This window comes from Bolinopsis microptera, chromosome 5 (assembly GCF_026151205.1).
Source record: "Bolinopsis microptera isolate Bmic1 chromosome 5, MBARI_Bmic_1.0, whole genome shotgun sequence".
Taxonomy (NCBI): domain Eukaryota; kingdom Metazoa; phylum Ctenophora; class Tentaculata; order Lobata; family Bolinopsidae; genus Bolinopsis; species Bolinopsis microptera.
This window is the reverse complement of record NC_087076.1, coordinates 6,170,527-6,197,891: the sequence shown is the minus strand read 5'-3', so window position 1 is coordinate 6,197,891 and position 27,365 is coordinate 6,170,527. Positions and strand designations below refer to the sequence as shown.

Below are 27,365 nucleotides of genomic sequence, written 5' to 3'. Positions count from 1 at the left end.
CAGACTCAACGAGGTTCTTTTTCACCGATAAAATCCTGAAGTAGTGAATAAACGAAATGAAACTTCAAACACCAGGAATTTATAGTTGGTAACGGTATAACACCTACCAGCTACCTACCTATGTGACGTGAGAATATTCTATCAAACTACAATAAACATTAAATCTACTCGGGATAAGCTCACATAAGCACTTACACTGCATCCACTGTCGATATCTTGAACGTTTCCACGTCTAGGAAGTCTCAACAGATCCTCCCATCTGATTACCCTGTATTGCTCCAGCTCCTCAGGGATCTTTGTACAGAGCCCATCTGCGGACATTGCTCCTTCTTCACTACCAGTTAACTCTTTGGAGAAGACGTTGGGATTATACATTTCTCCTCCAAAGTGGTGACCAGATTTTCCATGAACTGCGGTATCTCTATAATCTCCCAACACCAGAGTTCCACCTGTTTTCAATCTTCTTCCAGAGTCTGTGATCTTGAAACCAGCTAGTTTACCGTTAATGTACGTTCGGTACGTCCTTGAAGCAAGACTCCATGTTCCACAATAGTGGTTGTCAAGGCTGTAGTCAAACAAAAACATTTCTTCTTGTTCGTAGGCATATGGCATTGGACTCCCTGCAGATCGGAGCTTCTTAAACCAAAGACAAACAGTAAACTTGTCAGTAAGAGGTGACATGTTGGGTTGTAAGGAGATTAGACTGTTTCCATCATCTCCGAATTTGAGAGCAGTGGACACTTGAACACTTGTCACAGGCGATATGAAGACTAGGATCAGGGGCCAGGGCAGGGAGAAACATAAGAATCATCCTGGAAAATCGTCAAAAAACGAGGCCCAAGATTTTAAAAATCGAATAAAACATTTTCTAAGGCTTATCTTAAAATTCTATTAGAAAAGAATCTCCTAAATGGTCCTTAGAACATATCCTGAAAGTTTCAAGGTGATTGCTTAAAACATGTAGGAGAAGATAGATTGTTAGACTCGATTGTCGGGCACACGATCGAAAATCGCTCGCACAATACAATTACGCAATACGCATGAGCGCTGACCTTTGACCGGCGATAACTTCGGCTAGGAACAATATTTTTCCATGGGACCAAAAGCAGCTGATAGATATTACTCCCCTCTATCAGAAACAACTATTGAAATCAATTTCGAGAGGAATTTTATAAAGAACCCCCTAGCCTGCCCCCTTAAAGGAAATGTGCTGCCGGCTGCGAGTATTCAATACCCGTTATCATCAAGCGTTGAGTGAAGTGCGTTGAAAGAAATTAATTTGTGCCCATTTTTATTTTGTAGAAGAGCTGATAAGATTACTAGCGAGAGGTTTAGCATTGGTTTCGGTCAGATCATGTCTAAATTTAGTTATCTGGGTGGCTTCATTCATCAGGAGTCTGGGATAATATTACATATTATGCGTAATATTTGTATGCTTCATCACATTACCAGGAATTCAATATTATGATTTATGAATTCTATCTTTATTCATGTATAATGAGCTGTTAAGCCAAGTCAGGTCCAATTGGATTTGCTATCAGCAATTTTGAAATCGTGCAGGATTGAAAATTGAAATTAACAATAAACTTCGTTACAAACGATCTTTAAATAATTAAATAGTCAGGCATCAGGACAATTCGAACAAATTGAACAATCAGCACATAGGTTACATTCGGCAATAAATATATTCAGCAACCCGATATACATAGATTCAGGATTAACTTGCACCAAGCTAAGATGTACTGCATGCTCCTGTCAGTAGCAATATTTCAGGATGGAGGGAGTTTTTGTTACCGACAGATTTGAGATGAGTATTGTCTGATGAAGACGATAAGGACGTTGCAAGTAAAAGCAGTTAAAAACATGAGAATTTACATGTCAACAAAATGTTATTAAATTCATTAAATTTACTCTTAAAACTTGTACTCGCATCAGCGACATGAGCTATTCTTAATTACATACCCAGACAGTGGATCCGACAGTGAAATACACAGTTTTAACTTATAAACCATGCTGTACTGCAGGTATACTTATCAGAATAAATGTGGGGAGAGATTGTTGAATTAACAAGCTTAAGGCTTTTGGTTTAGTTAGATCATGTTTACTTTATATTTAATACAAAGTGTGACGTATCACAATCTATTCCGGGAGCGAGGTCAAACTTCATCACAGCTGTTTTCCTCGTCTATATCTTTGAAGAATTCGATGAGATTGTCAGTAATCTTCACTCCCATTATTCTGCCTGAAAGAGGGAAATGTCATACCTGATTTAGCGTTCGAGCAGTACCCTAATTTTTGAGGTTGGACAAGTTAGGTAGATCAAAAATGAAATACAAAAACACGAGCCCCTCCAGGTAGCTTATTTCACGAGGAAAGTGAAATTAAATTTGTGTAGCATATTGAATCGGATGGAAACACGTGTTGGAATATCGTGATATAAAACAAACTGATTCTTACGAGTTGAGGACACCCATGTCAGTAGCTTTATATATTGCTCGAAATTGAAAATCTCGTTGTAGTAATGACAGGAGTATAAAAGTCCCATTTCGTCAGAGATCCTCTTTGCAGCGCACATCTTGTCCGTGACTCCTCCTGGCTTTCTTTTTCACCGATAAAATCCTGAAGTAGTGAATATATGAAACTTCAAACACCAGGAATTTATAGTTGGTAACGGTATAACATCTACCTATGTGACGCAAGAACATTAGTTGTAAAGGGTTGTACAATGTCCCGTTTCACTTACAGTACATCCTGCTTCTTTTAGAGTTGAATTATCTAGCTTGGTCCTCGTTTCATTCAATTCAAAGGATGTCTCTTCAAGTTCAATCCTAGTGCTGTTGAGTTCCTCTGTCGTAGATAGAAGATTTCTCTTCACCGTCCGTAACTCCTCCTGGGTAGAATTGAACAGTCTCTGTAACTTTTGCAGTTCTGCTTGTGTGTTGTTCAGACTCAACCGAAGAGTTTCTTTTTCGCCGATAAAATCCTGAAGTAGTGAATATATGAAATGAAACTTCAAACACCAGGAATTTGTAGTTGGTAACAGTATAACACCTACCTATGTGAAGTAAGAATATTCTATCAAACTACAATAAACATTAAATCTTCTCGGGATTAGCTCACATAAGCACTTTCACTGCATCCACTGCCGATATCTTGCACGTTTCCACGTCTAGGAAGGCTCAACATATCCTCCCATCTGATTGCCCGGTATTGCTCCAGCTCCTCAGGGATCTTTGTACAGAGCCCATCTGCTGACATTGCTCCTACTTCACTACCAGTTAACTCTTTGGAGAAGAAGTTGAGATTGTACATCTCTCCTCCAAATTGGTTACCAGTTCTGCCATGAACTGCGGGATCTCTATAATCTCCCAACACCAGAGTTCCACCTGTTTTCAATCTTCTTCCAGAGGCTGTGATCTTGAAACCAGCTAGTTTACCGTTAATGTACGCTCGGTACGTCCTTGAAGCAACACTCCATGTTCCACAATGGTGGGTCCATACTCGCATTGGAGTTATGAACTCACTGGGGAGGGAAAAATGTGCTCCAAACAGATTGTTGTCACCTTTGTTGTCATACAAATACATTTCACCTTGTTCGTAGGCATATATCACTGCACTCGTACTCCCTCGGAGCGCCTTAAACCAAAGACAAACAGTAAACTTGTCAGTAAGAGGTAACATGTTGGGTTGAAAGGAGATTATACTGTAGCCATCATCTCCGAATTTGAGAGCAGTGGACACTTGAACACTTGTCACAGGCAATATGAAGACTAGGATCAGGACGGGGAGAAACATAACTTTAAACATCTTGCAAAATACTGTTGAAGGAAATGTGCTGCGAGTATTCAATACGCGTTATCATCAAGCGTTGAGTGAAGCGCGTCGAAAGCGCGTCGAAGAGCTGATAAGGTTACTAGCGAGAGGTTTAGCATTGGTTTCGGTCAGATCATGTCTAAATTTAGTTATCTGGGTGCCTTTATTCATCAGAAGTCTGTGATAATATTACATATTATGCGTAATATTTTTATGCTTCATCACATTACCAGGAATTCAATATTATGATTTATGAATTATATCTTTGTTCATGTATAGTGAGCTGTTAAGCCAAGTCAGGTCCAATTGGATTTGCTATCATCAATTTTTGAAATCGTGCAGGATTGAAATTAACAATAAACTTCGTTACAAAGATCTTTAAATAATTAAATAGTCAGGCCTCAGCTTCAGGACAATTCGAAAAAATTAAAAAATCAGCACATAGGTTACATTCGGCAATAAATATATTCAGCAACCCGATATACATAGATTCAGGATTAACTTGCAGTTGCACCAAGCTAAGATGTACCGCATGCTCCTGTCAGTAGCAATATTTCAGGACGAAGGGAGGGGAGAGAAACATTTTTTGTCAGCAATATATCAGGATGAAGGGAGGGAGAGAAACAGTTCTTATCTGTAGCAATATGTCAGGATGGAGGAAGGGTAGATAAACAGTTCTTATCAGTAGCATTATTTAAGGATGGAGGGAGGGGAGATAAACAGTTCTTATCAGTAGCATTATTTAAGGATGGAGGGAGGGGAGATAAACAGTTCTTATCAGTAGCAATATTTCAGGATGTAGGGTAGGGGAGATATACAGTTCTTATCAGTAGCAATATTTCAGGATGGAGGGAGGGGAGATAAACAGTTCTTATCAGTAGCAATATTTCAGGATGGAGGGAGGGGAGATAAACAGTTCTTATCAGTAGCAATATTTCAGGATGGAGGGAGGGGAGATAAACAGTTCTAATCAGTAGCAATATATCAGGATGGAGGGAGGGGAGATAAACAGTTCTTATCAGTAGCATTATTTCAGGATGGAGGGAGGGGAGAGAAACAGTTCTTATCAGTAGCAATATTTCAGGATGGAGGGAGGGAAGTGAAACAGTTCTTATCAGTAGCAATATTTCAGGATGGAGGGAGGGGAGATAAACAGTTCTTATCAGTAGCAATATTTCAGGATGGAGGGAGGGGAGATAAACAGTTCTAATCAGTAGCAATATATCAGGATGGAGGGAGGGGAGATAAACAGTTCTTATCAGTAGCATTATTTCAGGATGGAGGGAGGGGAGAGAAACAGTTCTTATCAGTAGCAATATTTCAGGATGGAGGGAGGGAAGTGAAACAGTTCTTATCAGTAGCAATATTTCAGGATGGAGGGAGGGGAGATAAACAGTTCTTATCAGTAGCAATATTTCAGGATGGTGGGAGGGGAGATAAACAGTTCTTATCAGTAGCATTATTTCAGGATGGAGGGAGGGGAGATAAACAGTTCTTATCAGTAGCAATATTTCAGGATGGAGGGAGGGAAGTGAAACAGTTCTTATCAGTAGCAATATTTCAGGATGGAGGGAGGGGAGATAAACAGTTCTTATCAGTAGCAATATTTCAGGATGGTGGGAGGGGAGATAAACAGTTCTTATCAGTAGCATTATTTCAGGATGGAGGGAGGGGAGATAAACAGTTCTTATCAGTAGCAATATTTCAGGATGGAGGGAAGGGAGATAAACAGTTCTTATCAGTAGCAATATTTCAGGATGGAGGGAGGGGAGATAAACATGTACATGTACGGCTCTCAAGATAAGAAAGACCTGCAGACTCTCAGTAAAAACGCAGCAGAGGGCCACGAGGAAGATCAGGCTACTCTCGCTTACTACCAGTAAGTAGCTTTATCAGCAGTGCTTATAAGTAGTGTTTATAAGTAGTGTTTATAAGTAGCTTTATCAGCAGTGTTTATTAGTAGCTTTTAGCAGTGCTTATTAGTAGCTTTATCAGCAGTGTTTATTAGTTGCTTTTTTTGTCGTTTTTGTTGTTGACTGTTAGAATTTCTTTAGAAGATGGCAAATATTTATCATTTATCATTCTTTATCAAAAATGGCGACAAAAATTGAAAATTAGCCCCATAGTTAAAGTTACGTCAGGTGGCTTCTTAAATTAATAATGTACCTTATTTTACCCTTATATTAATAATGTACCTTATTTTAACCTTAAATTAATAATGGTTATGGAAATTGGAATGCACGTAAAAATGGCAGGATGGTTTGATTTTAGGGCCAATTTCATATTCAGACACCTTTCCTAAAATATTAGTATTAACAACCGCCCTAGAGAATACCAGATACATGATAGGTATTCTGATGTACCTTATTTTACCCTTTTTGCACTATTCCAGTTTCATCCTTAACACAAAACTTTCCCAGATGTCAGTTGGACTTGTTCAGTCAGATGTGTCAAGAGAGACAGTACCTTGCTATAAACAGTCTCAAGTCACAGCTGTCAGTTGATCTTCTACTCAAGTAAGTTTAGTGGGATAGATAGACTTAGTTTACTGTAATTATTGGTTACGGACTACTCAATTTGGCCTGAAATGGTGAACTAGGGAAGTAGTTAAATGAAATATCAATGAAATAGTAATCGTGAAATGTTATGATATTGATAAATGAGATAGTGAGACAGTACACTCTAGTAGCAGAGTGTAGTACTAGAAGTTACTCCTCATACAGGTGTATGGCGGACGAGGACTTGTCCCACGATCTGAGAGCGTCCTTCTGCCGGCTGATGCTGCATATGCATGTGGACAGGGAGCCCCAGGAGAACCACCAGTCTGTGAAGTATGCGCGGCTCTGGAGCTACATTCCTGATGAGATCACCATCAACAATTACAGTCCACCCGCTGCTCAGGTAATTAGTTAATTAATTAACTCGGGTAATTAGTTAATTAATTAACTCGGGTAATACTCGGAGTTTTGTATCCATTAATTGAAGGTTTACAGGGAAGTTTGTTGATTATTTATTTTATAATTTAAAACCCTCCTTCAGGCCCCAGAAAAGTTTACTCACGTGACAAAGTTCGTCCGAGACTACCTGGGAACTCTAGAGTCTAACACCTACGTCTTTAGGGACTCTCAACAGAACAAGCTCACTTACGAGGTAACTGTTATTACTTTTATGAATAAGTCCAGTAAATTTGCTACTCTTTAGCTAAAGCTGTCGTATTTTTGAAACGTTTTCATTAAAAATACTTTGAGAAAAATAGGACATCGGCTGCAGAATTGGATACATCGTGTAGTGGTTTACTTTTGACACAGCTTTATTTCAGGTCGTCAACTTAGCAAAACACTTGGTATACTTTGGTTTCTTCGGATTTAAAGACCTTCTTGCATTGACAAAGACAATGTTATCTATATTGGACTGCGTAAAGGGGCCAGCTAAAGGTATACTTTGGTACAAGTATAAATCTATTTCCCTTAAACAAACCCAGCCATCAAATAATTTCAAATCACCAACAAAATGAAATACTGTAATTATTAAACCCTACTACCAAGTTGTTTCAGAGGTGTTACGAGCTATCAGCGACCTAGGAGCTGCAGTAACGAACATGGTCCTTGGGGGAGAGGGTGCCGCTCCACCCCCTCCTGTTCAACCGTGCGTTTTTTGTCTCTACGATATTATCTGATTCAGCCGACTCAATATTATGATGTCATGATTTGTGATCCGTACCAATCACTCCTCTGATTTTTGATTCCATCGTGATTTTACAGCCGATTATCGACATAAAGGCTTAATTTAGCGTTTATGTTTCATCAACGCGTCAGTTTAAGCTACTTGATTTAGTATTATATGGCTTCATTCAGAGTTATCGCATCATTACATTTTTCTACTCTCGTTGTACATATGTTTTGAAATTGGGGCTACAAGTGCAGGTTACCGTTAAGTTTTAGGAATAACGGAATAGTCAGTAATGGACACCACACTACAGGGCGCCAGAAGGCGGGGCCCCAGCACCGCCACCCGCCGCCGCTCCTGACGGGGCGCCGGCGCCGGCTTCTCCCACCGAGGGTACGGAGGCTGGAGAATCCTCCGACAACCTCCTGACCGCCATAACGGGCGGAATGAGCATGTCGTAAGTGATACCCGAGCTAACCGTCCTGCTGCTCGTTACCGTGTCCAGCCCCATTTCACTGCTCTACTCAGTTGCTGCATTTAATTGTTTATATTTATCTTGTGTTCCATTCACACAGAGGGAGAGAGAACTTGACACGTGCCATCTGCTGAGCCAGCTGCTTCGAAGCCCCATTTGAAGATAAAGCATTTGACCGTATTCATCTTAAAGCATTACATTACATCATTATCTGCGTTTTATGTTGATTTAAACATTTGAACCGTAAATGTGTGAAACTGTGTCTAGATAAATAGACAAGATGTCTGGATCGCTGAGGATAAAACCGTGGATCGCAGTTTTGTTTTGCTGAAAATCACTTAGCAATTTTACTGTTAACGCTGCTACTTATCGTGCAAAAGCATATATTTTATTCATTTTTCTGTTTTCTCCGTTCAGTTTAATGTGTAATCTGGCGTGGTTGTGAGTCAATGGCAGTAACTCCTGCTGTAATTGTAGGTGTCAGTGAGATGTGAACCAGTGATGATCTGTGTTTCGCTGACATGATTCATGAATAAATGCAAAATTAGCACATAATTAGTACATAATAAGGATGATTTGACCACGATGAATATATGATTTGAACAATCTGTCATTTTATAATAACCAAACGATTTAGTTTAAAATTATGATTTTATATGTCGACTGGCTTTGTAAGAGTAGTAAGATGTTGATCTTTTTAGTCTTACAGAGTCTATCAACTTTAAAAATCAGTATGAGACTTAATAACTATAATGCTATCGGAAATTGGTTTATAGTTATGATTCAGTCATGATTTTATAAAGGTTTAATTAATCATAATTTATGATATTCTGCTGATAAGTGGAAAACAACTTTTGATGACATTACTCTGATGATTACAATGAATTGACCTTCCCTGCTGGCCTCATTGTAGTAGAGGCTCTACTATTGATCTTCTTAAACCTTGCTGGCCTCAAGTTTATATCTGACTCTTAAGAATCCTGCAAATTTTAAATAAATAACAATTTCACACAATATAATCCCAGGAAAGGAAGCGGCAGCGCAAAATCGGAATCTGACGTAATCGTCATGAACACCAAGTTAAAGATAATAGAGATCTTAGAGTTTATAATGAACGTCCGCCTGGACTACAGGATCACGGCCCTATTGGTTATCTTCAAGAGGGACTTCGCCGGGAATCAGCGATCTGAGGCACTGGAGAATGGGGGAGATAGGAAAACCTCTGGTTAGTGATTTGTTCGTGTTTTGTTAGGGTTCTTTATCGTGGAATACTGCAGTATCGCAGTGTGATGTATTGTGTGTTGCGCTGTTGCGGTAATGTTTATTTCTTTCTTATCTTATGTCAGCCATCATCTGTAAATTATCAAATTATATTTCTAAAACGTTTGAACCTCCATTTGCATTATATGCATTAATATAATTTCAACTTTAACCTTCTGGAATTCTTCACTTTGCAACCATCTTATTATTACTTTTTTCATAAAATTAGGACTAGAAACTGATTCTGAAGTATTGGATGATTCTTATGATTGCGATGGTAGTAATGGTAGTAACCCGTTTGGTAAGCGATATAAGTCACATTGTCTAAATGTTGCATGAATGAGAATATTAAGTTAATCGTATACTAATTGGTATGAATATGTGACTAAACAATTATCAATTAACTAATTTAAAGCAATAAACGTCAGAATTGGGAGGTATTGTTATTTTCATGTTCAAATATTGCAAAAACATACAACTTAGTTCTAAGAACTATCGTCCAAAAGGCTTGGAGTATACAGACATTCTAAATGCAGATGGTCTAACGACACTACAGATAAACTTGGGGGGGGGGGGGGGGGGGGGGCAAACTTTGACACTTAAACCGTGTCCAAAGTTTATTATTTCCTGAACAAATAAGTCGTTATCACTGCGCGCGATCTCATTAAAAAATGTGAATGTGCAGGTAGAATTGCTCTTTATAGGCAACAAGGTTACCAGTTAAAGATTTTTTCTACACATGCTAGACCTGTTGTTATATTTTTGTGACACAGATCTTTCGTTATCCTGAAGAAACATTCCAGGCCTAAGAATCCTCGACACCCTGTTTTAGGTTTTTGTAAATTGTCATAGATTTCCTACCCATTAGAGTCGGACAAACAACCATTGACTACACACAATTACAACTGTCTGGATTCTAGTGGTACATTAGAGCTCAGTTTGCGCAGACAAACTGGTTAATGGGAGCTTCCCACATTGCAGATTAAAAGAATTAAGTTCAGGATTTATTAATACTCTTATTGAGCCTTTCATTGAGCTCTGTATAGTGTATGTGTTGCGTGTTTGTAAATCTTTGAAGTACGGTTCTTTATCTGTAAGATCTATTTTATTAGCTAACTGTTTCAGTTCCTTTTCAATGAGGAAACTTTGACGCAAATTTAAGTTCCCCCCGAACTGAAATTGAGCACATCAAATAGCAATTTTTAAAACGAGCTAGACATATATATACTGCCTAGGAAAAGACCACGACTGACGACATCAACAAAAGCCCCTCAGTACACTTTTTACGAATCTGTGAACCTAGGTGGCACCTGGAGTCCTTATCTCCTTTGTCTAGACAAACTGTGATTTGTTGGCTCACCGGTCACATATTATCCAACAGTAAACCTGTGGTATGATTACCATACTCCAGGTCATGTGTCTAGTACCATACTCTCCCATTACCATACTCCAGGTCATGTATCTAGTACCATACCCTCCAGGGGTAGCCTGAGTCATTTGGAGTCATTTGGCTGGAGACCAGGTTGACTTTGGGCCTCATTGTTTTACCGACATCACCTTTAAGTCTTCCATCCTCCGTGGTAATTATAAACTAGACCAAGGGATACTTAGATAGACAATATTTGCTTTGTGATAAACTGTGCATGTGCCATCCTATCTCTTGTCTTTAATCGGTTTTCTGTATAATATATTCAACCTGGGATTAGGGCAAATTACTAAATCAGGCATTGTTAAATTAGCATTGTTAGATTAGACATTGTTATGCTAAAATTTCCCTCCCTTCCGGAAGATAGAGGTGGGTAATACTAGCTGAATCTCGAGTGATGCCTAGCAGTTCTCTATGCTCATGCTCCTTACGTTTTATCCTAAATAAATTCATTTATCTCTTCCTCTCCACGCGTCCTTTAATAAACAATAAAATGCCATCAAAGCTGTCTACTCCAGCTTTCACATCATCAAACACGTACATTTCTAGCCCTCTTAGGAGTGTTACTAATCTCGGTATCAGACAAACTTGTACATTTCTAGCCCTCTTAGGAGTGTTACTAATCTCGGTATCAGACAAACTTGTACATTTCTAGCCCTCTTAGGAGTGTTACTAATCTCTTCTAGCCCTCTTAGGAGTGTTACTAATCTCGGTATCTAGCCCTCTTAGGAGTGTTACTAATCTCGGTATCTAGCCCTCTTAGGAGTGTTACTAATCTCGGTATCTAGCCCTCTTAGGAGTGTTACTAATCTCGGTATCTAGCCCTCTTAGGAGTGTTACTAATCTCGGTATCTAGCCCTCTTAGGAGTGTTACTAATCTCGGTATCTAGCCCTCTTAGGAGTGTTACTAATCTCGGTATCTAGCCCTCTTAGGAGTGTTACTAATCTCGGTATCTAGCCCTCTTAGGAGTGTTACTAATCTCGGTATCAGACAGTTACAGTGGAACAGTTTAATAAGATGAGAGTGGCTCCTAAGCTGTGAGTGTGTCCTCTTCTGTAGCAGTTGAGATATGTTAGATATGTTGAGATATGTTAATTAAGAATGGTTGAGACTTTTAAGACACCCCTTCAAATATGATTCTCTGATCACTTTTAAACAGTTTCATTCGTATCAGCTCATAAGAACGAAGACCTGCAATATAAAAATGACCATCTGCTTAATATGACTTAAAACAAAAGATAATTGGCTTATTCTTCTTCAAATGAAAAAGAGCTGACTCTAACTTCTTTACGGAGTAAAGGCGGAGAGCCAGGTGCAAATAATTTCAGAAATTTCTCGTAATATAGGACATGGATAAGTTCACTTTTCATTGTAGACACCTGGCTTTATTCCCAGAATATCGCAATTCTTGATTTAAGCTTTAAATATTGCGTATTATTCGTTACCTGATTGCGTACAGAATACTCTAGTGAGTGCATGCAGCTGCGAAAATTCTTTCATTGCAAGTTCTCATACTTGAATATCTTAACCACTTTAATCTCCCTCTTGTCATATTGAGATGGGAACCGGTCACTGCGGCGGAAGTCACTGCGGCGGTGGACGGTACAGCAGAGGACGGTACAGCGGAGGACGGTACGGCGGTAGTTTCCAAAAAGGTTGGACGTTACGGCGGATCACATGACACCCACTTTACTTTGGACAGTACGGCGGTACTACTACTAGAAACTGTACCTAAGACAGAACTTACACATTCAACTTGTTTCTAAGTTTTGTTCTAGATTCGCATAAGTTTTATTTTTTCTTTTCTCTTTATCATTTTGTATAATTCTTGTTAGTTTAGTTGTTCATTTTTTTATTCAGGGCTTTGCAGACAATGTAAATCGATAATATTGAGTTGTTGAAAATCAAAAAGTTAATATAACTTGACACACTCAATAGCATTAGCAATAATATCTAAATCCCACAAATCATTATCAAGAAGTTACAGCAATCAATAATTCACATAACACTTCTGAGCGGATCCAGGTAAGTCAAGACATCATCTACGTAAGAGTGGTAGTTCTGCACGATGCGGTGAATCCTCCTGTCCTTGTCGCTGTGAGCTTTCTTCCTCTTCGGTGGGTTCTCTCCATGATTTTGTCTGGAGAGAAGTTGCCAAGACTGTCGAGGGCTTCGAAGGCTTCCTTGTAGATGGGGGTATCCTTGTGGGTGAGGAGGATGTAGATGCAAGGGAAGACCCAGGTAGCGTCCTCGTTGAAGTTGACCATCTCAGCGTGAATGGTGAGGAGTTGGTAAAAGAGCTGAGGAGAAGAGGAGAAGGTCGCGTCCACGTACCAAGAGCTGCTGTCCTCCAGGGCTCGCAGGTTCTTCTCCGTCCCAAAGATGATAACTCGTCGCTCGTCGTCTTTGTTATCAAACTGGAGCATAGGTTCGCCAGCCAGAGACATGCAGTCGTCCTCCTCCAGTTCAAGGTCTGCCAGGTTCGTCGGAGCTGTAGGGACAGGGTTCTCGTTCCGGCGGGCTCTCTGAGCTTGCTTCTTCACCGCTTGTTCACTGGGGAGGAGGAAGCGAGCAGTCTGGGACAGCCAGCCAGTAACGGAGCAGTAGATTCTGGGGTTCTGAGTAATCGTAGTCGCAGCCAGATCGTGGACTTGGGAGAGGGTTTCTCGGACTTCGCAGTCAGCTATGTCGGCACTGTGGTTGTGAGGCTGGGTGACTGACACCAGGGATCCGTTGAGGGTGTAGAGTCGTCCCTTGCATCTGTCGTTCTTCTTCACGCACCTCCAAGCCTGTCGTCCATCCAGAGTCGGCTTTCTATCTTTGGAACTGTTAGCAGTTCTCCCTCTGACCACCTTCGCCGTATCTAATATCTTCATCGAACATCGTTGTTGCTGTTGTAGTGTTGCAGTACTGGAGATGGTAGTGCTAATGAGATACTCTCCTCAACTTTGATCCGCTTTATATACTGTTTGCCTCTATCATTATCTACGTTTCACTGAGCAACCTCTCTTCTTGGCTACGGTTGATCAGATTCCTGGATGCGATCCCTCGTGACGTGTTCTCATGCCCTTGTTATTACCCATTGCATCTCGGCGCAGTGATATGAGATCTCACCGTAACAAGCTCATCATGCACTCGCTTAACCACAGTTGTGCAGACCAGACGCGATCTGATACGAACCAGAAAGTGGAACAAGAACTGTTCTTAGCAATCACAATGTATATATCAAACTTTATCCAATTTAATTTTAATTAAAATTAATTTCGAAGTAACGAAGATGAAAATATATCTTTTTAAAGCTAGTCGATTTTGTTATATTAGCAGTGCTAGGTCTGTCTTATAGGTACAGTTTTTAGTGCCGCCTTACTGTCCAAAGTAAAGTGGGTGTCATGTGATCCGCCGTACCGTCCAACCTTTTTGGAAAGTACCGCCGTACCGTCCTCCGCTGTACCGTCCTCCGCCGGACTGTACACCGCCGCAGTGACTTCCGCCGCAGTGTCCTATACCCATTGAGATCGACCACGGACCAGCTCAAGTATCCTAAGTTTCGTCTCTTCTCTGAAACGACACATTTATGACCCTTCTAAACTCTCAACTGTCGTTCTCGCTTGGACCAGTTCATTACATACCGCCTAATGATTTCACACGAGAAAAGTGTAGACGAGATGAAGTTTGTTTCCGAACATATGGTTTACTTTCACTGGTTTTCAGAGCTTCACACTGGACATGTGGTGTGCTTTCACAGGTTTCACGTGTCAGAGAGCTTCACACCGGACGCCTTTTTCTTTGTTTCCTGCATGGCTCGTATTCACTGAAGTTAATTTAATGTTATGAAGGTGTTTTATATGGAAAAGGCCAGCTGTTGTACCGCTGGTTGATTAGTGGCTTATTTCGTGCCAGTCTTAACTCTTACGCAATGATATCCATCAATTCAACGCGTGACAGTCCCTTAATTGTCCCTTAAATTGAGCTTATTTCAGTAGAATAAAACTTATCCTGAATGGTGATGCATGTTTACTCAAGATCTGAGGACTGCCCCCCCCCCCCCCCTGAGTAGTGATGCATGTTTACTCAAGATCTGAGGACTACCCCTCCTCCACGAAGACGTAGTCATTGTTCTCACAATTACCCCGCACATTAGCATTTGTTTACTGTCTACATATAATCCTTTAAAGCCCAGCTCATCAGCTGTAACCGATAGCCATGTGCTCAGTACTGGAGCAAGTGCTAATTAAGGAGACAATTAGGGAGGCGATGATTTAAGGAGCAGTCTATTGTTTTTTTTTCTTTTTTTTCATCAGCGTGCTTTACTGTTCGTGTTCGGTCTTGAGCTGGTGAATAATTTGGCTTGAAATTTTCCTGCTACATGGTTTGTCGAGTAGAGCGTAATGTGGTACCACTTGTTACAATAAGTACGTAACAACATTCTAATATTCATCTGACATACCAGTAGAACGCTGAATATATTATATTTAAAGAACATGATAAGTTCTCATTATTTAGGTTTGTTCATTGATAAGAGAATAAAACGCAACAACAACTTTCTAATACGCGTATAATATGTTGTCTAGGAATTGGTTATTCAAAACTTTACGAATAGAATATTAGCTGATTAGATTAAAATGTACCACATCAAAAAAGTGTAGATCAAAATTTGTTCTATATTTTAGTAAATTGTCTTAATGAAAGAAATTGCACACTTTTTACTGTTTTTTACAGTTATCAGAAGTTGGCATTTCACAATTCACATGACCAAAACACAAAACAGTTTTTGCTCATAACTTCTCAGCTGGGGAAGCAGTTTTACCCTATAATTATAATATATAATAATGCTCCTAGCAACAGCTAGTAGAGCCCTTTTGCTAGATAAAAACACAGTTGTAATCATATAATTAAATAATTACATAATTATATAATTATATAATTACATAATTATAGGCATATATCACAATTTAGTAAGCCGTGACTATTTGTAGTATTACTATTATTGATGAAGATAAGTTAAGTTTTATATTATAGATTTATAATCTTAGCAATTGATAGAATAATTCTTCTGGAAGCCAGCATAGGTGTGACTCATCCTCCGATGTGTAACCAATCCTCCAGTTAGGATCGGAGCAAGGGGCCGCGTTTCTCGGGAGGTCTAGAGTCTAGACTTGGTTTGTAGCAAGCTGCGTGGTATGTTAATAAGGGCATATTAATATGCGAGCAGGGTTGACCAAGTAAAGTTGGTTGAGTTTTGGTGAGGCTCAAAATCTGGATTAATTGAGTAACACCTGGGTAACACCTAAGTAACACCTAAGTAACACCTGGGTATCAGGAACCTTCTCGAAGGGAGGGGCGGTAGGTAGAACTAGGAACTGAACATTATATAAGGTCCGGTGGAAAGGTCAAAAAGGTCAGATTGAGTTTGCCCTATTCGATAGAGGGTCATTGATGACTGACCAGAAGAGACCAGGACCAGTTACGGTTGGATCCTGGTGAGCACGGATTGGGGCATGTCGTTATAGGGAGAATCAGCGATGGTTGATTTGGGTCATCTAGATTAGATTAGGATACAGGGAGAGTCAACGATGGTTGATTCGGTTAGATCCTAGATACCTAGGATGGGTCCTGTGGTTACAGGTTATGATGAAGGCAACGTTATCATTTACTGAACATGACTATTTCTTCTGATTTTAATATATTTTATGATTAGGGCACCAGCAGCTGCTATTTTGTAATTAACAGTGGCTATTTGTCCTGATTATAGAATATTTTATAGTGAGGACAGAATCAAAACAATATGTTCATGAGAGGGCTTTTTCTTTTGATTTTAGTACGTCATGTACTATGATGAAGGCAGCTGTTATCATTTACAGAACATGACTAAATCTTCTGATTTCAATATATTTTATGATTAGGGCACTGGCAGCTGCTATTTTTACTCAACCGTGACTATTTGTCCTGATTATAGAATATTTTATAGTGAGGACAGAATCGAAACAACTCATTTTCTTTAATTACCGAATCCATTTCTTGTCCGTAACTGAAGTAATTATATAATTCTTAATCCATTTGCAAGAAATCTTTGTCGACATAGCGGGGGTATCGGAGCATTCGTTTCGCCATTGCTCCAGAAGATAATTTACCCATTTTACCGAACGTCTTTGTCATTGTGTAAAGAACTCAAAATATAAGGATCTCTAAAAGTTGATGCTTAATTTTCTTCACAATTAATATTTTAATTGCGGTTATGTTTCACCTATCCAGAAGTCTGTATCATGATACAGCAAAAAGCGAAATTTGCCATGGCGTCAGGCCAGAAATAGTTTTCGTTGACTTGAGCTTTATATAAAAGTAAAGTTTTAGCAGGAACCCATTTAAATCTAAAGCGGTGTCAAGAAACAACGATACTTATTTATTTAGTGATTTTGACATATTTTTCTTGGTACATTTTTCATTTCTTCATACTGGTCAAAAGACCGTGGTCATAAAAGCATTCGACCCAGCCGAAAAAGTTTCAACAATATTATATCAGATATCTCTCACGGTTTTCGCGGAAAAATCGTGTTAAAGTTATTGTCATTGTGTCAGTCTCGCTTTATATATAATAAGGTTTAATTTACATTTATTTAATTTACTGAGTAATCGTAACTAGAGAATACAGTTGTGACAATATCTCCACCCTTAACATTAAGTAGACGCACCTAGAAAATATAGTTGTGACAATATCTCCACCCTTAACATTAAGTAGACGCACCTAGAGAATATAGTTGTGACAATATCTCCACCCTTAACATTAAGTAGACGCACCTAGAAAATATACTTATAGTTGTGACAATATCAGTATTTTGTCGTAAGGTTTGGAACCAGAATATGCATCGTACATTATTTGGAACTGTTGTTTGATTGGAATTGTTGTTGTGGTTTTATGCTTGAATATCACAAGTTTCTCAGTGACAAAGTTACTAGTCGTATTTATCTTCCGACTCTCCTATTACATTTCCCGTTTGAGATACATTACATGATTGAGAAACTTTAAATAATAGCACTCTTTGTATATATTTGCCTTTGAATCACAATCATCATTGCTGAAGTAAACTTGCTTATCGTTGCAGCTACAATGATCAAAGAATTCTAGTGAAGAAAAATGTCAAGGAAGAGTGAACTCTCAGGCTTTTTCACTGCTCTGATTTGGGCAACTCTCCACCTCACCTTAAAGTTAACTCAAGCAGCTGAATACAAGTTTGAGTTATGGGACAACCAGGGAAGGAACACCAAGACTCCAGGAGGCGATGTAAGACACGGGCTATTGGTGGTGGTGGAGAACCCCGGTCAGGATGACCAGGCTTTCGGTACAGTATGTGCTGATGAATTCGATCTCCATGCAGCGGATATCGTGTGCCGAGAGCTCGACTTCCACATGGCATCAGGGTTCAAGGCTAACATGGGGTTCTGGCACACAGCCCAACTGAAGCTGCTAGACGTCAGGGTGTTGTATGAGCAAGTGCAGTGCCAGGTGTACTCACGGTCCTTTGACCAGTGTCTGGTAAAGAGGAACACAGCATGCGCTCACAGCCAGGATGTGGTCATGGAGTGTGTTTATGATTCCCAGATTGGCATCAGAGGACTGGATGGTGAGGTTGAAGTGAGTATCCAGATAAGCTCTGTAAACACCACCTCTCTAAATCATACAACTACCACCTCTGACTCTTCCTATGGGATTCTCATAGGAACAATGGCGCTTACAAACACGGAGTTGTTTTTTGAAGTCGAAGGAACCATCCTTTGGGATCCGCTAGGAAAATACCAAAATTATGGTATGTGTGTTGGTGCTGGAAACCCTAAAGGTTTCCTAGCTGCTGAACCTGCACGCGGAAGAAATGATTTTGAGTTCGTGAACAAACTTCGAGTCCTAACTGCACATCCTGTCAGGTGCATTGACACAACGTGTTCCATTTATATCGGAGAAGACTTGTTCTCTTACCAGCACGATCACTTCTACGACATGGTCCTGATTTGCATTCCTGAAGACCCAGCTGTTCATTTTGGTCTTGATGAAGTAGAAGGAGAAAATGACCATATACCAGTTGAGCTTACAGATCTCATTGTACGTGGGATGATAACAGTGTCCGTTACCGAAGATGAAGAAGAACATGGTATTGCTTGCTTTGATCCAAAGTCTTATAGTCACAGTGACATACTCATAGGAGTGGCAGCATGCACAGAATTAGGATACAGCAAAGTTGAATCTTTTCAACCTTCTTATGGGCAAGAGGGCGCAGAGCTGCATTTTTCTTTCTTTTACAAAGTTTCCTGCTCCGAAGTTGACTACAGGTGCAGGGCTGACCGTCTTGATGACAAAGAGGTTTGCATGGGATTCTTTATCGTGACTTGCAGTGCTAGCACAGAGAAATGGGCTTCTTTGTTTGATTGGAACTTGAAAAGTTTGGAAGGTTATGTGGATGGTGAGGGAATCTTGGTGCTGGAGAACGGCCCTGTTGCTGATCAGATCCTTTATCCCTACATAAATGGTGCAAACAGTATAAACAATGACGATATCGAGACAATTACAGCTGCAATCTCTTCCATGGGAATTGACACAATACTTTGTAGCAAGTTTGAGTATATGGATTTGGATTCAATATCATTTGTCACCCTAACTGAAGATATTTCTCAGACTAGTATCTGCATACCTATCGAGTTCCAGAAACATGTTGGATTTGACGGTGGCGGATTTTCTTTAGATGTTTACAGCTTCTTCGATGAATCCAACGAAAGTGCCTGCAATTTGCGCCACTTTTTAAAGATCAAGTGCAGCAGGGCAATGTATAAGGACTCTTTTTTCTTCAGCATTTTCCCAATCTTTGACTTTGAAGACGATTCGGATTATCTGGAAATTTCTCCCTTGTTTGCTGTTACTGTTCAATACAAGGACGAAGATGGTCTCACGAAGCACGGTCTCGTCTGCAATGAGGTCCTCTCGAAAGAGAAGTTGAATGGAATCTGCAAGTATAATAATTTTGATGCGGTTGCTGCTTATGCAACGCTGGGAGACGATCCAAGAAGTGCATATTCGACTCTTGGGATGTTAGCTAAAACTTCTGTCTTCAACGCAAAGCCCTGCAGTGGTGTTGATTTTAATGATGACAGTTATTGTTATGAAGATGTCAGCTTTACCAGTTGTAGTGTTCAGTATGTACAGCTGCTGTCATGTGTAGATTTAGAGAAAGACATTGAATTCGTGACACAAAATGTAGCAGAATCGTTTAAAGATGAGGAAGTATTAAAGGACTGGGAGATTGCTGTTGGTGTTAACAAAGGGAACAAACAATTCTCACCCCTGAACGATGACGAACCTGAGACTATTTTAATTTGTTCTGGAGTTGATACATGGACAGCTACTGGTATTTTTTGTGGTTCTGATTCCTACACCAACTTAGGATCCATTTTTGAACAAGACTTCTTAGACAACTTTTTTGTTGACTCTTTGAAACACATCATATTCATCTCTAACATTAAGTGTGACCCAAGCTTTGCCACTCGGCTCAGTGAATGTGAAGTCACTTTTGGCAACTGCCCAATAGAGCAAATATTGGTTTTGAACTGCACCTCTTCAGACAACTCGACCGATCCCAAACTTTCGATTCAATTTTCGCTCGACGGCAACGAATCGCACAGTGGAATTGTAAACCATGGCCTGTTGTTAGCTACACTCCACAACTCCGAAAGTAATGGAAACAAAACTGGAACGGTGTGTGATGATTCCTTCACAGATTCAGCTGCCAACATAATTTGCCAGGAGATGGGATTCTTTTACTCTGCATCTTACAACACAAGGTGGTACAGTGAAGTAGGAAGTTACAGGCGCGCACGCCGTGCCACAAGTTACGGGCGCGCACGCCGTGCCACATCTATTACAGAGGCGCCCTCAACTTTCGATATCCCCAGCATAAACGATAATATCCTTTATGATGATTCCAGTTCTACATTGAGACGTTCAACAAGAAAGACCCCTACAAAAAAGCCTTCTACAAACTATCACCGTACAACTACACCTAACAGAGGAACACCCAGTCCAGAGCAGAATCATGAGTATGACATTGTACTGGATGAAGTTCAGTGCCCCAAGCTGAGCATTGACCGTGTACCTACATTCTCAGAATGCCATTACACGACCAACCATGATTGTGATCACTCTGAAGATGTTTTTTTGGTGTGTTCCGGATTGGTTTTTAGACTTACGGATAACACTGTACAACCCACAGATTCCCATTTTGGTTACGTTCAGGCTATTCTTTATGAAGGAAAAAGTAACAATTCACTCTGGGCTGTTCGATTGGATTCAGTTTCAGATGCTGATCGTGTTTGCTTCTCGTTAGGGTACCCAAAAGCGTATAAGCAGAGAAAGGTTTTCCTCAGTGAACTGGATGATCACAACTTATACGAAGAAAATGGTATCCTCGAATTTGATGAATGCACCTCTCAATCCAACTGCACGTTCAATTTCATCGAAACTGTATTAACTTACGTATATTACGTTGAATGCATGAAGGAAAAGACTGGACCACTCGGCCTTGTAGATAAAGAAGGAGGCCTGGCATCATATAATGGTCTGATGGTTATCAACTACTCCGAGGAAGTGATTGGACTGGTTTGTGCGCCACATGATGATTCTGTGGCAAGAGATTTTGCAAACTATTTCTGTGATCTCATGGGATTAAGCACTGGCTACGGGCTAAGTGCAATTGATACTTCTGCTAAAGGTCCCTATCAAAATGTTATTAAATCAATGACAGCGAAGGGAAATGTTTCACAAATTCTCTGTGACATGGAGGAGAACTACTGCCGGTTTCAGCGATCGAACGATCTAACCTGCCCATATGCATACTTCCTAGATTGTTTACCCGAGCTCATTCCTACAAAACTCTATCTTTACTCCGACTCAGTGGAGGTGAATAATAACGGTATCATGTTCGTTTCGGCTTATCGTGATTTTGAGAATACCTCCCTACACATTCCAATCTGCAGTACAACTACAACTGGTGATGAAAAGGTGATTCATACATTCTGTGAGTGGTTCGGCTTTTTTAGCTCTGAAAATCAATACGAAATAGTGACCGGAGGCATGGAAGGATTTCAACTGTGGGCTGATTTGTCTGGTTGCTCAGGAGAAGGTGGATGTACCATAAGATATATTACGGAGTGTGAATCAGGTGCTATCAAATTGCTTTGTCATGACCCTGAACTTGAGTTCAGCTTCTGGGATCACGGTCTCGAATCTGCTGCAGTACCAAGTTTGTCTGGTGTTCTTCAGGTGACGTTCAGAAATGGGACTGGTCCGGTATCTTTAACAGCCTTACTTAGCAGTGATCATGATGATGATGTGATTTCCACAGCTTGTAAACAAATTGGCTTTGAAAGAGGGTTTACAGAATATACGATTGTATATAATATCTCTGCTGTGGACTGGGTGATGATTTCATCACGGTGCTCTGAAGCAACAGGAAGTGAACGCTGTGGGTACGATCTTCAGTATCCTGTGTCAGCGGACATATGCTCTGGTATAAAAGTTAACTGTTCCACCAATCTTTTAAATGTTAATGTACGAAATGACAGGTTTAATCAAATTTCACCCTGGCAAGTTGAAATTAGGCCGACCATTTCTTACAGCATCTTAGCACCAGATGGAAAAGTGACGGAGAACAAGAATGGTGGCTTTTATTTAGCCAATGATTATACTGCCATTGATACTGCTAAATCCCTTTGCAAAGCATTCTCTGGGTTTGATGATATACCTTTACACTCTTCTGTTGATTATGAGCGAGAGTATGCTAACAGTTATGAAGTGGTAGCTATGTCTTACGATTGCTCAAAAGGATCAGAATCTCTAGACTTGTGTACTTTTGATCTACCATCAGGAGATAATTATCACCCTAAACTTAAACTAAAGATCGTCTGTACTAAACACCATCACGAGTTGAAAATGTATGATGAAAAAGAAGGCATCATTCAAACGCCAGGCCAAGAATCTCAGCGGTCACTGATACAGATGGTGACGAATCATGATTTTAATGGAAACTATATTGGTGAACATCAGAATTTTGTCGTTGGCGATAGGGAAACTCTAAACGTGGACTCCATAGAAATATTCGCTTATATAGCCTGCAAATCGTTAGGATACTCAGGAGCGTTGGATACAGATGGATTCGATTCAAAATATATTCCAAACTTCCTACTTGACAACTGCTTTACGACTTTTGCTTGTCCATCAGTTAACTCAAGATTAGAAGATTGCTCTACCAACTTCGAGAAATGTGGGGAAAAAGTCAGCATGTTCACAACTAAGTGCTATCACGAGCGGCTTCCCTTGGAAGTTTCTTACACACTGAGAGATGATGAAATGGATCTAGTTGAATACTACGGTGTCTTGTCCGGGAGTTACATTCTGGAAGGAGCTAAAATGTCTGGCACAATCTGTGGAAAAAACTTTAATGTGTCGTCAGGAGATGTTCTGTGCAAAAAAATGGGATACGATTACTTCGTAGGCTTTGAACTCAACGTAGGATTGATCCATTTTAACGATGGAAATGATTTCATCGACACAAAAATCATAATTGATGAAGTCAGGTGCTTTGAGAACTCCTCATGTGACTACATAGTTAGAGAACCCAGCATCTGTTCTCACGACCAAGATATACTTCTGAGGTGTGGTTATAATGATCAGGAGCACACTTTGCACTTTCACCTCATGTCTGACGTTCACGCTAAGTCAACTCAGGACTTCTCTATGGCTGCTGGTCTGCTAGTTGCGGAATTGCGGTGGGAGAACTCACCTGAGTCCGAGACCAAATCCAGGATGGGAATTGTCTGTGATGATGATATGTCTTTGGAAACGGCCGACTCTATTTGCCGGTACATGGGCTTTCATAAAGTTGATGCATTTTCCAACAACATGTATGAACCGTTTATATCAGACGCGACTTTGAAAGAGGGATACGTTTTCCTGTTGGACGATGTCGAGTGCAATCCTGGAGTGGATGTAGATTGCCCCTCGTACAACTACAGAAATCATGACTGCAAAGAAGAAGAGGCAGTCAACCTTTGGTGTGGCTATAATGCAGATAATTGCGAAGATATCCACTTGAATGGCTACCTGAAAACACAATGCAAACACCCAGACGTGCCTACGAAGCTGGTGTACCGATGTCCGAGGAGTGACCTGTACTACAGTGTTTTGGAGACCAGTTGTCATTCAACTCGTTTCTCGGATTTCTGTAAAAATGACCCTTCCTTTTATCAGGTGTGTGGTCATCGGCCTTTGGGCTGTGAGAATGAAGAAATCTTTGTTAGCAGCAATATCTCTTGCAGTTCTTATGTCTGTCAGGCAGGCTTTGAGGTCAAAAGTGGAAACGCAATGATCTTATCCACCCGCTGCAACGGAAAACTTGATTGTGACAATTCTGAAGTGGATGAGACTGACTGTGAAGACTCCTCTGAGACTGATGAAATACTGTGCTACAATTCCGGGTCAATACATTACAAAGAAGATGACAAGTGCAACAATGTGTGTGATTGTGCTTGGTGTGACGATGAAAGTGACTGCAATGACTATCAGTACGGCACAAAGTGTGACCACCCTTATGCTTTCTCTGAAGGATCATTGGAGGTCAGATCTGTTTCGAGAGTGGTGCCCCCCACTTGGATTTGTGACGGTGTTATGGATTGCCTCCATGGTGATGATGAACTGGACTGCCTGGATGAGGGTGACCAATTCGACTCTTGCCACAGATCAAAACATTCAAATACAGATCAAAAGATAGGTTTGAATGAATTAAACAGATGTTCTGTCGAAAGTGAACTGTTTGGAAAAGTATGTGATAAGATGATTTCCATTCGCAATACAACTGCGCAGATATGACACTCCAGGTTTTACAGTGCTCTAAAAAGGCCCAGCCTGTTACTGTGTCCTCTCATTTCGTGTGTACTGATCGCAGTTTAACGATGCCACCGCTGTGTGATGACGGCGTTGATAAGTTGTGCGATTCACCTGAATCAAAATGCACAATCCACAAGCATCAAAATTGTGACGGTATCGACGACTGTAATGGGAGCGCGGATGAAAACAGGATGCTCTGCAAGAAGATGACTTCACAGTTCACTTGCAGAAGGAAATTCATTGGCAAAGGGTATCGGGACCGTATGATTCCCTACAGTTGGGTCTTTGATGGTGTAGAGGACTGTGAGGATGGCAGTGATGAGGTTGACGTTAATTTTCCCAAAACCTGTGGCACTGGTAATGAGATGCGGCGGGTACAAAAAGAGAAAGATTGCGCTGCCCGGGACCTCGCTTCGTTCAAGTGTTTCGCGTCTGGAACTTACATTGATTTGTCCTATGTGTGTGATAGAATAGAGAGCTGCGGGAATGAAAATCGTATATGCGAGGTATCAAGAAATGTGGCTGTGGTTTTCTCAAAGGTTCATGAAGATGAAAATAATACTAAGGACCTCAGTTACTGTTTGCCAGGACTCAGGGATTTGAATTTCTTAAAAGGTGGGTGTGTTGAAGAGGAGTTTGCTCATCCGTTTCCTCTTCTAGGTGTGAGTCAGGAGACTATACGCCGACCGAGATCGGAGGGATAGACTGTGGGAGCGTGTTTGGTGAACTTTACGTTTACCTCAGCTGTAGTGACCAGTGTGTCAAGTCACCTTGCCCACTGACACCGCTTGGAGACCCAACATCCTGCTCTAATATTGAAGACACTCCTACGATTAGCCATGTTATGGCTTTGAATAATGACTTACTTACCACATCCAAAGCGTTTATCGTCTCGAAGAAAGGTAACGTGCATGTGCAGAACAACTTTTTTCGTTGCGATAACGGTTTCTGTGTCGAGTACAGTAAAGTTTGCAACCTGGTCAATGACTGCGGCGACGAATCGGACGAAGAAATTTGTAACAACAATTTCCAGTGCCGTAATGGAGATTTCGTTCCGAGATCTAGTAAATGTGACGGTCGTCCAGACTGCCTTGACCTGAGTGATGAATGTAACGACGAATGCACTAAGGACATAGTGGACCAAATATATCTCATCATAATTTCATGGATTATTGGCGTTTTGGCCTGCCTTGCAAACTTTGTCATCATCGTAAAATCTATCTATGAATTCAGAGGGAACTAAATCTGCAGCTGCGATGATGAACAAATTGCTGATATTTTTCATCTCAGTGGGGACTTCTTGATGGGAATTTATCTAGTGGCTATAGGTGTGATCAGTACACAATACAGGCTGAACAATGACAGGCTAATGTATTGTAAGTCTGAGTTTGCCTGGTTAACGAGCTGGCAGTGTGCAACCCTAGGTGTGATGAGCTCTTTCGGATCTGAAATATCGCTCATATCAATGACTGTTCTCAGCATTTCTCGACTTCTTGGCATACGATCCGTCTTTGCACCTCGCCATTTGTCGATGAAAACGCGGATGAAGCTGCTGGCCCTTGTCATCGGGATTATTACCATTTCAATACTCATCGCGGTGGCACCGTTATTTGATATGTTCGAAGATTTCTTCGTGAATGGTTTGTACTATGAAGACGTTCCCTTGTTCATTGGTGCTCCGAACATAAAAGAACATCTGGCCATTTTGAGTGAATATTTTAGTGTTCAGACCTGGCCTGACAAATGGGCCAGCTGGGACAAAATAAGACCTTTAGTCCGTGATATGTTCAGCTCTTATTCTGATGTGGTTGGAAAGAAACAGCACTTTTATGGCAATGACGGCGTTTGTCTTTTCAAGTTTTTTGCTGACAACGACGATCCACAAGCAAGCTTCATCTGGGCCATCCTTGGATTCAATTTCATGTGCTTTGTCATCATCACTGTTTCTTACATTTTCATTCACTTCTTCTCTGCTCAATCTACGAAAAGTGTTTCGAACAATGTTGGAAACAAAGACATGCAGAAAAGAAATCAAAAGCTGCAACGAAAGATTTCGCTCATAATCCTGACAGACTTTTTGTTGCTGGATCCCTCTCATTCTGATTTGCGTTCTTCACTACACCAAAGTTTTGGAGCTCTCCAACCTCTATCCGTTCTTTTCGACCCTCATCCTTCCAATTAACTCCGTCATAAACCCTCTGTTGTATGACACCACTGTTGGTGACCTTTTATCAAAAATGTGCGTAAGATTCAGGCGTAGACCTAGACCAGGACAAGCCACTTTGAATACAACTCTTGCGATGTCTAACCAGTCTACAGGAGATTCAATCCCAATGCAGACACTTCCTCGCAGTGTACCTGTTAAACCGGTTCCATTGGTTGACAAGTTGCGGAACAGGGCTTCTAAAGGGAAATCTAAAGTTCCCAACCTTGTGGTTGCAGTTATTGATGAAAATTCAATTTCTTCAAGCCACGAAGTTGAAATATCTCAACATGGTTCTGAATCTCCGAAGATGGTTAATACAGTTGACTTTGTTGAACAAGTACAAGTGATGGTGATGAGCGATTCAGGCACGTTCACAAGAACCCAATTTGAAACGAATATTGAAAAAATAAAAGATGCATAATTTTTTAATTTTTTTAGAAATTACAGGATTAAAAGCTTTTGATTTAAATATCTTTGGTACAACTTAACACGCACACAAACTACCGTGATGTTTGATGATTTGAACTTAGTTAAAAAATAATTTCGTGATTATATTATGATTAATTGGCAAAATGTCTGACATGTTTTTCTTGTTCG

General features: G+C 40.4%; 2 protein-coding genes across 4 annotated transcripts in view; one reads left to right on the top strand and one right to left on the bottom strand.

Moving 5' to 3' along the window:
• LOC134815388 (inositol 1,4,5-trisphosphate receptor type 1-like) overlaps window positions 1–27,365 on the top strand; it is a 185,585-nt gene that overhangs the window by 113,000 nt on the left and 45,220 nt on the right. Inside the window, exons 17-23 of the mRNA XM_063823921.1 lie at window positions 5,570–5,692; window positions 6,234–6,329; window positions 6,537–6,714; window positions 6,853–6,963; window positions 7,133–7,247; window positions 7,368–7,458; window positions 8,980–9,179. Of these exons, the coding sequence (XP_063679991.1) occupies window positions 5,570–5,692; window positions 6,234–6,329; window positions 6,537–6,714; window positions 6,853–6,963; window positions 7,133–7,247; window positions 7,368–7,458; window positions 8,980–9,179 (914 nt within the window). The remainder of the gene's footprint in view (window positions 1–5,569; window positions 5,693–6,233; window positions 6,330–6,536; window positions 6,715–6,852; window positions 6,964–7,132; window positions 7,248–7,367; window positions 7,459–8,979; window positions 9,180–27,365) is intronic.
• Window positions 7–3,849, bottom strand: LOC134815985 (uncharacterized). 3 transcript variants are annotated; one of them, XR_010160333.1, is made up of 4 exons: window positions 2,744–3,849; window positions 2,458–2,619; window positions 196–2,242; window positions 7–35 (listed from the first exon to the last, which is right to left on the bottom strand). XR_010160333.1 is itself a non-coding variant. In XM_063824636.1 (4 exons), exons 1-3 carry the CDS (start codon window positions 3,805–3,807, stop codon window positions 2,485–2,487), a joined length of 1,062 nt encoding a protein of 353 aa, XP_063680706.1. In that variant the 5' UTR covers window positions 3,808–3,849; the 3' UTR covers window positions 1,588–2,242; window positions 2,458–2,484. The 3 variants fall into 3 exon arrangements, 2 of the variants coding, with proteins under 2 accessions (XP_063680706.1, XP_063680707.1); XM_063824636.1 differs by lacking the exon at window positions 7–35 and having other exon boundaries at window positions 1,588–2,242; window positions 2,744–2,983; window positions 3,121–3,849; XM_063824637.1 differs by lacking the exon at window positions 7–35 and having other exon boundaries at window positions 1,588–2,242; window positions 2,458–2,592; window positions 2,744–2,983; window positions 3,121–3,849.

Bases quoted from the DNA above. Each gene is read 5' to 3' on its own strand.
- LOC134815985 (XM_063824636.1), bottom strand. From the start codon at position 3,807: ATGTTTAAAGTTATGTTTCTCCCCGTCCTGATCCTAGTCTTCATATTG. The intron at 2,984-3,120 runs GTGAGCTAATCC...TCACTACTTCAG, and splicing joins GATGCAGTGAAAGTGCTTAT to GATTTTATCGGCGAAAAAGA. The intron at 2,620-2,743 runs GTAAGTGAAACG...TCACTACTTCAG, and splicing joins TAAAAGAAGCAGGATGTACT to GATTTTATCGGTGAAAAAGA.